A 14214-nucleotide genomic window follows, 5' to 3' on the forward strand; every position below is an offset into this window, starting at 1 on the left:
TTCTCAAGGATTCGACTACCATGATTCAAAGGAGTTCAGTTCAGGGTTGATTAAAGTCTCTGCACAACTTTTTCACTTGGCTGCCCCTTTCTTTAAGATTGGCAGGGACTCTTTATTTGCACTGATTTACATATATGTTTACTGTTTACATATATGTATATATTCACAAGTGTATGTAGATGTATACAAATATATATCTATATACATACATATTTTTGTGTAGGACATATACAAAGAGTGGATAAACTGTATATACACACATACACATGTGTATATATAAACATACATATATGTAGGACACAAGTTTGTTTTACATGTATTGCATAGTATAGCTAGGAGGTCCCAGGGTTATATGCTGTCTGTATTTAAGATTTTTGAGGAATGACAAAAACTGTTTTTTCTCTAAGGTGGCTTTATCATTTAGATCCCCAGAGGCCTATGAGGGTTTGTGCCTTTGCACCTTTGTCAAGTGTTGTTATTGTCTGGGTTTCTGATTTACCTTGCTCAATGGGTTTTGAGTGTATCTTGGTTTTGATATGTATTCCTTTAATACCTACTTTAGGTGAGAATCTTACATGCTTACTGGCCATTTGAACATCATCTTTGGCAGAATATCTCTTCAAATCATCTACCCATTTGAAAACACCCGAGTTATCATTTCTCTGTGTATGCTATAAAATTTGAGTTATGATTTTCAGATACATCCCTCATTCTATGGATCATCTTTTCACTGTCTTGATGGTAGTATCTGGATAAATTTTAAATTATAATGAATATTATACCTTTTCATTTTTACCAAATCCAGGGTCACTAAGGTTTACCCCTATGACTTCTTCAATTACTTTACGAGCGACCACGGTCACGTGACTTGAAAGTTCACGTGAGGTGTGCAGTAGAGTCCAGATCCAACCTTTGCCTATTTTATCGCTTTACTTCCTGGTATTTCCTTTAGGTTTCCAATTGCAAACTTTCTTCTTGTCTATATTTATTGAAAACTGATACTTCCTTTTAAGCATGACATTAGTTATAAAGTAACTTTTGCTCTGTTGTTCTTCCAGTATCATTTATTAAATGTTTCATGTAATATTCATTGTAATCCTCTTTGGATTTTGGATTATTTAAAAGTGTGTGTGTGTGTGTGTGTGTGTGTGTGGTTTAATTTCTAAAATTTTTGGGGAGAGTTTTCTATTCTAGTTTTTTTTTCTCTTCCAATATACCTTCATTTTGGTGACTTACACATAGAGACTACACAAACAATTACTGCAGATACTTCCAGCAGTGCGACTGAGCTAAGGGCCCAGTCACACCCATCACTGCATCAACACCTCTAGAGATGCTTCCAGCCATGGCTTTGAGGCATCTCAGCTTAGCTTCCAGATGGACGTTACAGGTGTGCAATACCATGCCCAATTTACACTGTACTGAAGACTGAACACAGGGCTTCATGTGTGATAGGCACCCTACCTACTGAGTTACATCCTTAGTCCTCATTCTAAGTGTTGAGTGACACTTTGTAAAATTCATACAAAGTATTATGCTGCATCATTTCATGCAGCATCAATGAGACTTCCAGGAGGAACATTTTGTTTGTAGAGTTGACAGCAGAAATCATTATGAGCACTTGGTGATATTGAGTCACTAATGTAAAAGTGCAAGGATGTAGTTAAAGAAAAGTCTTTATTTATGGTATTAGCTGGGGCCATAATAAATAACGCAATATGCTAATATAACAGTAGAGGTTCTCATGCATTACCACACTTATAAATATACAAGAAAGCTGGCTTGCAGGAGAGTGTATTTAGCAATACAGTGAAAGTGATAATGACTAGCCCACCCAGCAAAAAGATTCTTCTCCTATCGTTGTAAAAAAAACATTACTGTGCACCTGTGAACAAATAGAAGTTCCCACATAGTATCCTTTTTTTATTTTTATTTTTATTTTTATTTTATTTTATTTTATTTTATTTTTTGGTAAACATGCTATAGTTAATTAGCTACCAAATAGCCAGGGCCTATAATTTGTGGCATTAGTATTTCTGATGAAAAACAAAATTAACAAAAATTAACTTCTGCATTTTGGTATGGAGGCTGCTAAAATAATACACTAAAATGAAATGAATGAAATGATATTCCAGGCAGGTTTTTATAACTGATCCCATTTATAAAAATGCTATAATATTGTGTTTATAATCTGGTAACAACCAGTTCCCTGACTGCAGAAGTGATGAACTTTAATTAAAGCTTAATTTTTGTTAGTAAATTTCACAGAAAGGAGTAAAATAGGATAACCTTTAACATAAAGCTTTAGAACAAATAATTTAAACATATCTTAAACACTGAAAATGTGTTTTTAATTGTTATTTATAGTTAATTAACAATACCAGTGTTTAGCTTTATGTAGCCAGTCATGAATCCCCCTTTCAACACCTAGTTTGACAATCTTCCTTACAAATACTCAGGCAACTCAGTTGAGCGAAGGACAGCGGTCTGTGGTCCACAGTAACTCAATGTACGGCCATTTGGTTTGCAGACAGCGTTTAATAGGAGTGTCGTCTGTCTGTAGCATGGGGTCTTCAAAACCCATAACCACCGCAGTCCCTTCCACATACATCACCTGCCGAGAGGAAAAGCCAGGAGGTCAGTTAATGTTCGTAGCCAGGTCTCCGTGGCTACTGACAGCGTCACAGGCAAGTGCATTTCTAAGAGCAAGTTATGTGGGGATTCACATCTAACTCTTTTCGTAGGAATTACACCCAAATAGAGCATCTGCAAAACAAACTTGTGAATAAGATGGTGACATACATTTTAGTTGTTAGTTAACTGGCAAAACTGACAATTTCAGATCAAGACAAAAAAAAAAAAAAGGTGAATCATAAGCATACACTTTTAGATGACAAATCATTCTTTAAATGATAGTCAACAGGGCGTGTCTTCCCCTGCTGTCCACATGGCATGCTGGGTTTCCTCTGGCTGGACGACCAAGGCACTCAGTTGCTCCTGTTACTCCACAGAGAGCAGCCATGCCCTCTGACTTGCCCTTCTGTGCACTTCAGTTTGGAAGGTGACATGCATGCACGCTGATGGAATCTGCTGTCTCTGGAATGAATGGCTTTTGAAATGCAGTTCTTGAGTATATTTTATATTGTATGAAAATCATGGAAGAAAAAAAATCACAAAAGATGTGAGGACAGACACAAGAGTCATGGAAGGATGACAGGGTAAACTAACCTGTGGAAACAATCATATTTGATATAATTTGTTGGGAAGACACCAGAAAACATTGTTTTGCTTATTATTTTTTTCAAAGAAAATACTTGAAATTATTTGACATACCAGTAGAACCCTAACTCACTATCAAGGATTCAAGTTATGTTAAACATGTAAGTTTATGTTAATTTTATATTAAATATGTAATTAAAAGGGGTGGCTATGGACTGCCCTCTTCCAGAGTATGTGTAGTATTTTTACCCACTCAGTGTCTGATACACATGATTGCAATTCTGGTCTAACATAAAAGCCATAAGCTATGTGACCAAGGAGCCAAAAGAAACAAGCTTACCAGCCTTTAGCAAGAGTTCCCTTAAAAACACAGCTGCCATAGGTAAAGAATGCTCTTTTTTAGGGAAGTCCAAAGGCATTAAGGTGAAATATACTTTTCATATTAAATTACAACTCACAGTTTTCAACCTCAGAACAAAAGTGCTACTTTCTGAAGAGTTGTCTAAAGGGCTGTAAGTCCGGACTGGGTCTGGTTCTCCAGTTGCTCACCGCATCAGAGCAGGAACCCCTCTGCAAAGTAGTGGGATCTAGCCTGTGCTCTCCACAGTGGGCTTGCAGTCCCCTCTTTGTGTGTTTGTGTGTTTGTTTGTTAAGCTTGCTGTCTTAAGTGGGACCTGACTGAGCACTCAGGCCTGTTTCTAGCCCCTGCATAACTTCAGGACCTTATACTTTTGTATAAATGAGATGCATGTGTTGCTTTTACGGTTGTTACATAGTATGCCATGTTAATTTTCCATATGTCTTGATTTCTGATCTTGTGTTAGTATGTCAGATGCTTGTCACAAGCATGATCTGAAGACTTACTATATACAGTTAGCGTGGCCAAGCAGACCAAGGACAGGATTGGGAATCAGGAACTCCGTTCCAATCCCTGCTCTGTCAATGACTTGCTGTGTGACTCTGGGTGAGTCACTTAATCTCCCTGTCTCAGAGGCCTCATCTGTAAAATATGGATAATATTTGACTACCTTGCAGGGATCGCGGCAGTGAATTAACATTTCGTGATGACGAAGCTAGGCAAACTTCAACAACTAGGCGAGCATTCATTAATACACAATAAGAAACAGCACCCAGGGGCTCTTACTGATTGTACAATATTACAGATGGCAATAAACTCAGAAAATGATTTTTGGGAATACGAAAGGTTTTGATTTATATTTTATTATGAAAATAAAAGTAAAATTTAGCCTTTTAGTTTGGTTTTAGTAAAGTATGTAATTTACATTATGATCTAGTTTCTGTTGCCATCCTCCAAACAGCATGAGATCAAATTGAAAAGGCGTAACTCCTTCTAATAAAAGACTGTGGCTTTTTCCAGAATAAATGCAAAGACAATAGACTTGCCACAAAAAACCAGCATTTCATTCAAAAAAGTGAAGTGCTCAGACAACCAGGCTGGTACAGCCAGACGCAAGGCATCTACCCTTTGGTCCAAGACTTCGAAAGGAGAGGAACAAAGTAAAGTGGCTAAAAGCACAGGCTCTGGCCTCCATCCCACAGGCCTCCATCCCAGCTCTGCCATTTCCTGGCCCTGGACAAGCTGCTTCCCTGTGCTGAGGGCCCTCTGCAAAGCAGCCACATACAGACAACACTGACCTCAGATGGTGGTGTGCAACTTAGGACTAGGTAAACACTCAACACAGCCATTTGGTAAATAAAACAAAAACAGCATCGAAACAAGTCAGCGTTATCTACTTCTGCATTTAAATGGATAAATAACAACCTTCTTTGGATTAACGAGAACTGCTGACTTGGAAAGAAAGCCACAGTCCAGAGTAACATTTTGCACAGAGTAAACATATAGTTATTTTGTCACAGTGAAATAAATGCTCCATAGATCCATGCAGAGCTTGAATACAGGTTACAGCTGAGTCAAACTGAATACAGCCAGTTCTTACACACATGTCGCAGCAGGGAGACTCCTGGAACGTCGTCCTGAAGTAGCAAATGCAGGAGACTCAGACACAGTCATGCCCGCTTAGTTCATCAACCCAGCTGAAGACAAACTACTATGTGAATTCTCATACCTTTTCATTATAATTTGACTGCTTCAATCCATTGTAGTGGTAGACAGTAAAAGATTCTGGACCACTGGAGCCCTATTATAAATAAAGGACTATTAAAACTTTAAGTTATATCTTTTTATCAAGCAATTTCTAATGAGCAATGGATATAGAGATGAAAATCTATGAATCTTTGTTATTGGGGACTCACTTGATAAAGACAGCGTGTATAGAGTTACTGCCAGAAGACCTGAGAGAGGGAGCGGCTGCCTCTGGACAGGGAAGCCCTGACCAGTGTGAGCTCTTTTACACTTGGTCATGTCTCTTAAGTAGATGTGTGCATTACATTAAAAAAAGGACAAGCGCCTAACAAGTTTCTCCTAAAATGCATCCTGCAAAACATTTGCTCCTCAGTGGAGAACAAAGCAACACCACCTCTATTTAAACCACAAACACACATTCACCAATAGCTTCAATTTGGCCCACAAAAGTGAATCAGAAGTTTCCATTAAACAATATCACTTCACAGAAACCAAAACATATCATGTCTAACCAGACTTTATTCCCACCCAAAGTGCCTGGCTCCTGGCTGATCTCCTGTAGACCATTTCCTGCTCTCCAGCCTGTCTCCTTAGCCATCCTGACATACGAAAGGATGGATATGAACCAACCTGGGCCACAGTCCCTCTATAGAGCTTTTCTACCTGGTGGGAAGTGAGCTGCTGGCAACTCTTGCTTTAGCTCCTAGCAAAAGATGGGTTAAGAGGATGCAGCATTGCTGAGAGAGCAAGGAAGGTGGGGAGCTCTGGGAAGGGTTTAGGGCTTCCTCTAGAGTTCAGGCTCTGGGAGCAGCTTTTGAGTTCCACTTCAAACAAGAATGACACATCTCTTTCTAAAATACCCCTTTTGTATTTTCTAAGACCCGTCCCACATCTTTCCTGTAAAGTTGTTTTTTTTTTTTCCTGACCATACAAGCTGGTAATCTTATTCTTCTGGAAGTTGTAAGTCAAAGCTTTCTCAATTAGTTTGAGAATGGTGACTTTAAATCATTGGGTTGTTATTCTGGAAGACTTTACATTTCACATTCACTTGTAACACTTCCCAGCTAAAATCTAAGCTTCCATCATTTAGGTGACGTCCCCTAATTGTGCTAATGATGACTGTGATTACTCAGACGACAGTGACTTGGTTCTTGATTTTGACAATTTATTTGAACTTATAAATTAAACATTTTCCTTCCTTGAGTACTGCTTGTATTCACTAGAGGAATAACTAATCAATCAGGTGGCATATGGAAACACCACAAAGGCTGCAGTTGCTGGAAGCACTTTTCCTTCCAGGGGAAGGGAGAAGTGATGGGCTCTCGGGTCAGCCAGGCACCAGCTGAATGACATCAAACCTTTTTATAAATTTTCTGATCTTCACTACCAAAAATGAGGGGTTAATTGTACTCCATTTATAAGGCATACAGGATATGCTTAATGAAGATAGCTGCTTCTGCTGTTCTCATTGTAAACCAGCTACCTGGCTTGGCTTCTCTCCACTGTAGCTACCTGAAGCACGCTTAGGAAAGCTGACCGACTTAACTCTTTTCCTTGTTGACATTTTAATCTGTTTCTGTTATCTCCTTTATGCACTCTTCACTACCCAAACATGTTTGCTGAGTGGCCCTTCTGCTCATCTGTTAGGCAGGATGCTGGCCAAGGATGCTGGTTGCATGAGGGACAGTGCTGGTGTGCACTGAGTACAGATAGGACACCAGTGGTGTGGCTCACGTGGGAAGGCAAGTGTGACACAAGGGTCTGAGTTCCCACAGGCTGGAAATAGGTAGACGTGGGAAAGTCTCCTGTGAGGCAGGTATCTGTGCTAATGTGCTAATGTGGAAATCCATTAGAGTCATGTACAACATTGCTGTGCTACAACACTGCTATGCTCTGTCCCCTAAGCTCCTGATTTACTAGATCCATGGGGAGACATTTCCTGTGGAGCAGCAGGGAACTAGTACATTCTTCTACCACCTCAAGGAACACTGCCACAAAGGCAGTTACCCTCATTGGAGTCAATGGGCTACTAGATCAAATGAAAAGGGTACACGTCCCTGGGGTACATATGACCACACTCATTATGTGCATCCTCAAAGAACTGACAAATACAAAAGTGGACGCTCACAGTCATCCATTGGACAATGCACAGGGTCCCCAACGAAAGAGTTAGAGAAAGTAACCAGGGAGCTGAAGGGCTTTGCAGCCCCACAAGTGAAACAACAATATGAACTAACCAGTAACTCTGGAGCTCCCTGGGACTAAACCACCAATCAAAGAGTATACATGGAAGGACTCAAGGCTCCAACCACATATGTTGCAGAGGATGGCCTTGTGAGACATCAATTGGAAGAGAGGCCCTTGGTCCTGTGAAGGATCGATGCCCCAGTGTAGGGGAATGCCAGGACAGGGAAGCAGGAGTGGGTGTATTAGTGAGCAGGGGGAGGGGGGATGGGGTAGGAGGATTTTCGGAGGGGAAATGAGGAAAGGGAATGACATTCTAAATGTAAATACAGAAAATATCTAATAAAGCATTTTATCAAAGAAAAAAGAAGAAATGTATATGCAAAAACATTTACAAAACATAAAACTACCAATTCCTTGAGCTAATACGTCATACTAATGTTAATCATCATCTTATAATTAGCATACATGCAGCCGAAAGAACCTGTAACTGTCTTACACTGCACAAGCAGTTTTCAACCCCACCCTAATATAGACGTGTTTCCTATTTAAAACACAGCATTCAGTATTTCCAATAATGTCTTGGCAACAGCCTTCTTGGGATAAAACCACAGCTTCAAATATTGCTCCAAACCTTTATGATGCTATAACTGACCATCCACTGACACATCTAAAGTATTTTAGACTCTAAAAAGGAACTTTCAGGAAAGCCCAATGGGAATACACCAAACATTATAATCTAACAGTGCCCTTTCAATGTTAGAAAAAAAAATGTTTGTTTTGTCTTTTGTTTTTTCATAAATTATTTGCCGAAGTTTGAAAAGCTCAGTCCCCTATGCCGTTATAGTATTGGTTGCTTCTGAATTGTACTACTCACTTCCATTATTCATAATAACCAACAGGGACCTATGTTCTCTACTAAAACAAGACCAAATGCCACCAATGCCAATTACTCTGGTCAAGTCTGATTTGTACCCAAGATATCAAATTAGCAAGCACATCAAAATTAAATAATTACATAGTTACACAAAATTGGCATTTTGTATTGGAACAATTTAAATGGCTGATATGATGTGACCATGATATTACACTGACTAGCTCAGTGGTAAAACAAGTTTCATGTAGACCAAAGACCTGTGCATGATATAGAAGTGGCTTGCCACCAGCGCAGGCACAACCCAAGAGTTTGAGAACAGAGCTGGCTAACTGAGGCATCAAAGCCCAATGGGAGACTGTCCTTAGAAGAGTCGGTGCTGCTCCACTACAAATAAAGCCACTCTGTTCACCCTTTTCTTCCAGCACTCAGGCTCATTACTAGGAGCCCCTATCCTTCCCTTCTTTGGCAGTGTCCTAAGATGCATGCTAACCGGCAGGCCCTGAGATTGTGAGCGCGGGCTCAGAGGAAGCCATGTGATGTCTCTATTACATGCACATCTGGCTTGACCCTTCTTTTTTAGTCTTATACCCTTCTATGCTACCCATCAGAATTCTGAGTACTAAATAATGTACTGATACACTGATACGCTCAGAGAATTGTGGCACTGTAGTGACATAAAGCCTCCAAATTAGAGGAGTGTATGGCTACATGAATACACATACCACACATGTATCACTGTACTGACATACATACTCTGAGGTCTATACAATTGTACCAGGACACAGACCCACTATACAGCATATGCCCGATGAAAGGGGAAAGTTGCTAAGACACACACACACACACACACACACACACACACACACACACACACACGTGTGTGTGTGTGTGTGTGCAGAATCACTTTGTGTGTTGTACACTGTGCTGACACACTCACGCTCTATCACTGTACTGATACATACACATCAGAGCACTGCAGCACTGTATTAGAATACAAAGTTGCCCTCTGAGAACTGTATCAATGTGTTGGCACCCACTGAGACACCCACCTCACCCCAGGCACTATATCAGTGTACTGACATGTGTGTTTTCTCAGCACTACACAGCATATGGGCTCCTATCTTCCTGACCTCTGCATGGAAAGGCCTTTATATAATAGATTTTTTTTCTTAGTCTCATATCTACACTTTAGGGAAAAAAGTTCAGTTCACAGATGATCATCTCAGCAGAACAAACGAGTCAATATATTCTGTTGAATATGTTACCTGATCAGGAAAAAATTCTTGAAGAAATGGACCCAACAATATGATTCCTAGTCCTTCTGGATCTAATTTATTCTTCATGAGATTTATACTATAGGGGAAAAAAGGAAAGAGGAAAACAGTGAATACCAAAGAAGACAAAACACCACAAAGCTATTTTGCTCTTTCATGATAAAATTTCTGGTGCTACACTTTTGGATGCCAAAACCCTAAGAACTGTTCTTTTTAGAACTTTAATGACAAATACACAGGAATGACACTTAATTTGCCAAAATTTGACTATTTTTAAATCAGAGTAATCTGTTACTATTTAAAATTTAAATTATGACGATGACTTTAGAATATTGTTCCTTATTAGGTAAAGTAATTTAAAAACCAAGACTTATAAACTCAGGGTATAACCTCCCAAAGACAGATTCTCTTTGTTCCCTAGGTACTGAATTCAACAATCAAATAGAGCATTTACTTCTCAAAAAACTATTTTAGGCTCCAGGAATGGGAGCAAGCCAAGAGGCAATGGTAGATCAGATAAGAAGAACATGCCTTTCAAAATGTTACTTTAAGAACTAGATGAGATAGATGCTTAACATCCGTGGACAATCTAACTTGAAGGACACAGACATAAAAGCTTGAAACTGCAGTGAGTGTCATGGCCCTGTGGTCCAGCTCCTGCCATTCAGGTGTAATGGAGGCTGGTGGAGAGTGTCGAGAATGAGCAGCTCTAGGAGGCAGGGAAATGGAGAGTGAAGTTCAAAGGCTGAAACCATCAATTGTCTGTCTATGTAGAGGTTTTCCCCAAGAGCTATTTCAAACTCTAAATGCCAAGTTAAATTTAGCCTACTATGTAACAAGCAAAGAGCCATATTTGGGAGTTATGGGTCATAGTGGTTGATCAACTTGCCCAGGGTACTTCACCAGTGCTCACGGGAGTCTGTGGCTCAAGCTCTTTACCAACAGACAACTGGAGAAGGACTGGAACAGGAGGAGCCAGACAAAAGGGCTTAAGGATTCCCTTCCTGGGAAGGTCTCTGTTGGGAGACCAATCTCAGAGCTCGGCGGGTATCTGTCTGTCTCTCCCTTCCCTCTACTTGTTTGGATTAAGTGAGTTCAAGGGGTTTTATTTGTTTGTTTTATTAGAAATGGAACTTGAGCGATGTGTTCAGGGGTAAAACTTTTAAAATATGTCTTATGAAGGTTACATCTGTGTGAGGTCTCTAGCCAGGTTCAGTGACATGTGGCCTCTGCTCTAGGAGATGCTAGAGCATGACGGTCATAGCCTTGGTATCACCTGGTATCACCTGCCTGCGATATGCAAAGGATTCAGAGGGTCTGAGGAAGGCCATTAGATTGTGATCTGAGGCAAAGGCAAAGTCACTATTTTCAATTGATATATATATATATATATATATATATATATATATATATATATATATATAAAATCTCAAAAAACAAAGTCTCTTTTTAGGTAGAAAAAATTCAAATTATACTGAAAGACTTATATTAAAAAGCAAGACAACCCAACATAGAGTCAAGAAGCAACAGTATGTATAATAGGTATATTAACTTCTGACAGTATGTATAATAGGTATATTAACTTCTGTCCTCAGAGTGGATTAGGCCTTTTCCCTAAATTTTTGTTTTGTTATATAGGTTTAGCATATAGGGTAACAATGTATATAATGTTTCAACTTGATAGAATCTTTTTTTGATAGATCAAAATAACACTTCCAGTTGCACTCACTACTCGGGATCTGAAACAAGGTCCAAGGCTTTCATGACATCTTCTAGAAGGGAGTCAGCTATGAATCCATTATCTGGAAAACATATTAAAGAGAAGTTGGAATACGAACATTTCTGATCAGGTTCTGGGGAGGAGTGGATGACTTAATAGACATACAAAGAGTTGAAGAACTTTTTTTTTTTTTTTTTTTTTTTTTTCAGTAAAGCACATTGCTCCTAGGTACTTACTCAGATGAATTTTCTTAGACATATAGCCAAAGATTTATCTTCAAGGGAGGAAAAAAAAATCGATTTATGAACTCCAATTAAACTTTAATGTTAACCTATTTTTTAATAAAGGAGCTTGACAAACCTGCAAATGGGTAAAAACTCTTTCTACTTAAAACGACAACATTACTCAGGAATTAGCTAAATCTTTAAATTGTCATGAAGAAATCAAGTGAACAGAATTATTTACAACAAATTCTTTTGTTTGTTTGTTTGTTTGTTTGTTTTTTAAAACAGAGTTTCTCTGTGTATCCTTGGCTGTTCTGGAACTTGTTCTGTAGACCTGGCTAGCCTCAAACTCATGCCTATCTCTGCCTACAGACTGATGGGATTAAAGACATGAGTCACTACTTCCTAGCACAAATTCTGTTTGTTACAGTTTCAGTTTACTAAATGTAGTGGTCCAGTTCTATTTAGATAACTGATGGTGTAAAACTAAGAAAAAAAAATCTTGAAATAGGCTTCAAAATAACTAATAGCTACAGATTCAGTTAAAAAACATTCCAACTAAACATGACAAAACAGCACTAACACACCTCACAAAAAAGCTAAAGCTGAAATGTAGTGGAGGCAAAAGTGCTGTCGGCAAACTCCATGCTCAACATAGGAGCATGCCACCTGCTTACAGTCTGCAGGCTCCTTGCTCTCTGTACCTAATCTCTCTGCCCAGCCACACCCTATCATCTTGTACCAGCGTCTAGTCAGGAACTCCATCTGATGGTCTGTCTGCTCCATATACCTCTCCCAACCTCAGATATGCCTTCACATTCAAGACATACACCAGAACTCACATTCTGTGTTGGCACACACAGAGTTCATCTGACTTCATTCTATCTAAGCAAAATCCCACCTTCAGGCCCAACCTGGCCCATACATCCTGTTCTCTGTCCTAGTCTACTACATCCATAGCAGACAGAGATTAGCATCAATTCATTAATATGTGGTTTGAACAAGCCACTTTTTCCAAGAGACTAGTCTTCTGGAAAAAAAATAAACAGAAAAACATCATAAGTAAATGATACCATCCATCAAATGGTCTTAACAGATACCTACAGAATATTCCACCCAAAGATCAAACAATACATATCCTATTTAGCAGCCCTTAGACACGTCTCTAAAATAGAACTCAACCTGGGACATAAATGTTAAATTTAGAAAGGTTGAAATAATTTGCCATAATGCAACAAAACTTAAATAGAAAGCACATCTCTAATAAGTACACAAAATCTTGGTGTATATAACTGATTACTGAATGATAAATGGGTTAAAGGAGAAATCAAGGTAGGAATAAAAATGCTCCTGGACTGACATGAAAACACAAAACCTCCGAGACATAGTAAGGACAGTTTTAAGAGTGAACTTTATAGCCCCAAGTGCCTAAATGAAAAAAAAAAAGCAGAGTACAAACAAATAACTTTGTGATGTGTCTCAAAAATTTGAAAATCAAGAACAAATGAAACTCAAAACCAGTAAACAATGAGAGAAAATAAAAATCTGTAGAAATTATAGGAATAGAAACACAGAAAACAAATCTAAAAACTGGTTCTCTGAGATGATAACAAGACAGACCCTTGGTTCAACTCATTGAAAGAAAGAAAAGGAAGGAAAGAAGGAAGGAAGGAAGGAAGGAAGAGAGGAAGGAAGGAAGGAAGGAAGGAAGACGGATCCAAATTATCAGACTCAGATGTGAATAGGGAAACATTACAATAAACACCAAAGAAATTCAGATCATAAGGGAATACTTTAAAAGCCCACATTATATTGTATTACAACTATACTATATTGGAAAAAATCTTAAAAAAAAAGAATTTCTAGATTCATCCAAACTACCAAAATTAAACTGAAAGGAGATCAACAACCTAAACAGATCCATAACAAATTATGAGATAGAAACAGTAACAAAAATCCTTCAGACTGAAAACAGTGCAGGACCAGAGGGATGAAGGATTCACAACATAATTCTACAAGGCTGTCAAAGATCTACAACCAAGCCTTCTTAAATTACTAAACAAATAAAAAAGATAGAAAAAAAAAAAAAAGACACATGGAGTGGGGGGAGGAAGGGAGGGGGGAAGGAGGAACAGCAGGAACATCCTATACTCCATCTGTGAAGTCACTGTCACTTGAAAACCAAAATTAGGTAAAGACCTACACAAAGAAAACTATAAGCCATTATACCCAGAAAACACAGACTCAAAAATCCTTAATAAAATACTGGCAAACCAAGTGCAGACATATTATGCTGAACATGTAGGGATGGTTTAACACAAGCAGTCAGCAAATGTAGTAAGTCATGTAAGTGAAATTAATGATAAAAATCATATGATCATCTCAATATATGCAGAAAAACTGTTTGACAAAAATCCAATATGCTTTCATAATAAAAGTCTAGAGAGAACAGGACTAGAGGAAACATATCTCATCTATGGTGGTTTGAATATGTTTAGCCCAGGGAGTGGCACTATTGATAGTGTGGCCTTGTTGGAGTAGGTATGTCACTGTGGGCATGGGCTTTAAGACCCTTAGCCTAGCTGCCTGGAAGCCAGTCTTCTTCTAGTGGT

General features: G+C 38.7%; 1 protein-coding gene across 7 annotated transcripts in view; it reads right to left on the reverse strand.

Annotated features, from left to right (window-relative positions):
• Positions 1–1658: 1658 nt before the first annotated feature.
• Positions 1659–14214, reverse strand: part of Mindy3 (MINDY lysine 48 deubiquitinase 3) — an 80091-nt gene continuing 67535 nt past the window's right edge. For 2 of the 7 annotated variants that reach the window (XM_029536284.1, XM_029536285.1), the window contains 6 exons: positions 11388–11460; positions 9650–9737; positions 5307–5378; positions 5178–5214; positions 4084–4219; positions 2543–2614 (listed from right to left, as the gene is read on the reverse strand). In XM_029536284.1, coding sequence (XP_029392144.1) covers position 2614; positions 4084–4219; positions 5178–5214; positions 5307–5378; positions 9650–9737; positions 11388–11460 — 407 coding nt within the window. In that variant the 3' untranslated portion in view covers positions 2543–2613. Of the gene's footprint in view, positions 2615–4083; positions 4220–5177; positions 5215–5306; positions 5379–9649; positions 9738–11387; positions 11461–14214 lie in introns of all 7 variants that reach the window. The other 5 variants (XM_021192593.2, XM_021192592.1, XM_029536287.1 and 2 more) reach the window with 3 other exon arrangements.

Source organism: Mus pahari, chromosome 3 (assembly GCF_900095145.1).
Source record: "Mus pahari chromosome 3, PAHARI_EIJ_v1.1, whole genome shotgun sequence".
Classification (NCBI taxonomy): Eukaryota; Metazoa; Chordata; class Mammalia; order Rodentia; family Muridae; genus Mus; species Mus pahari.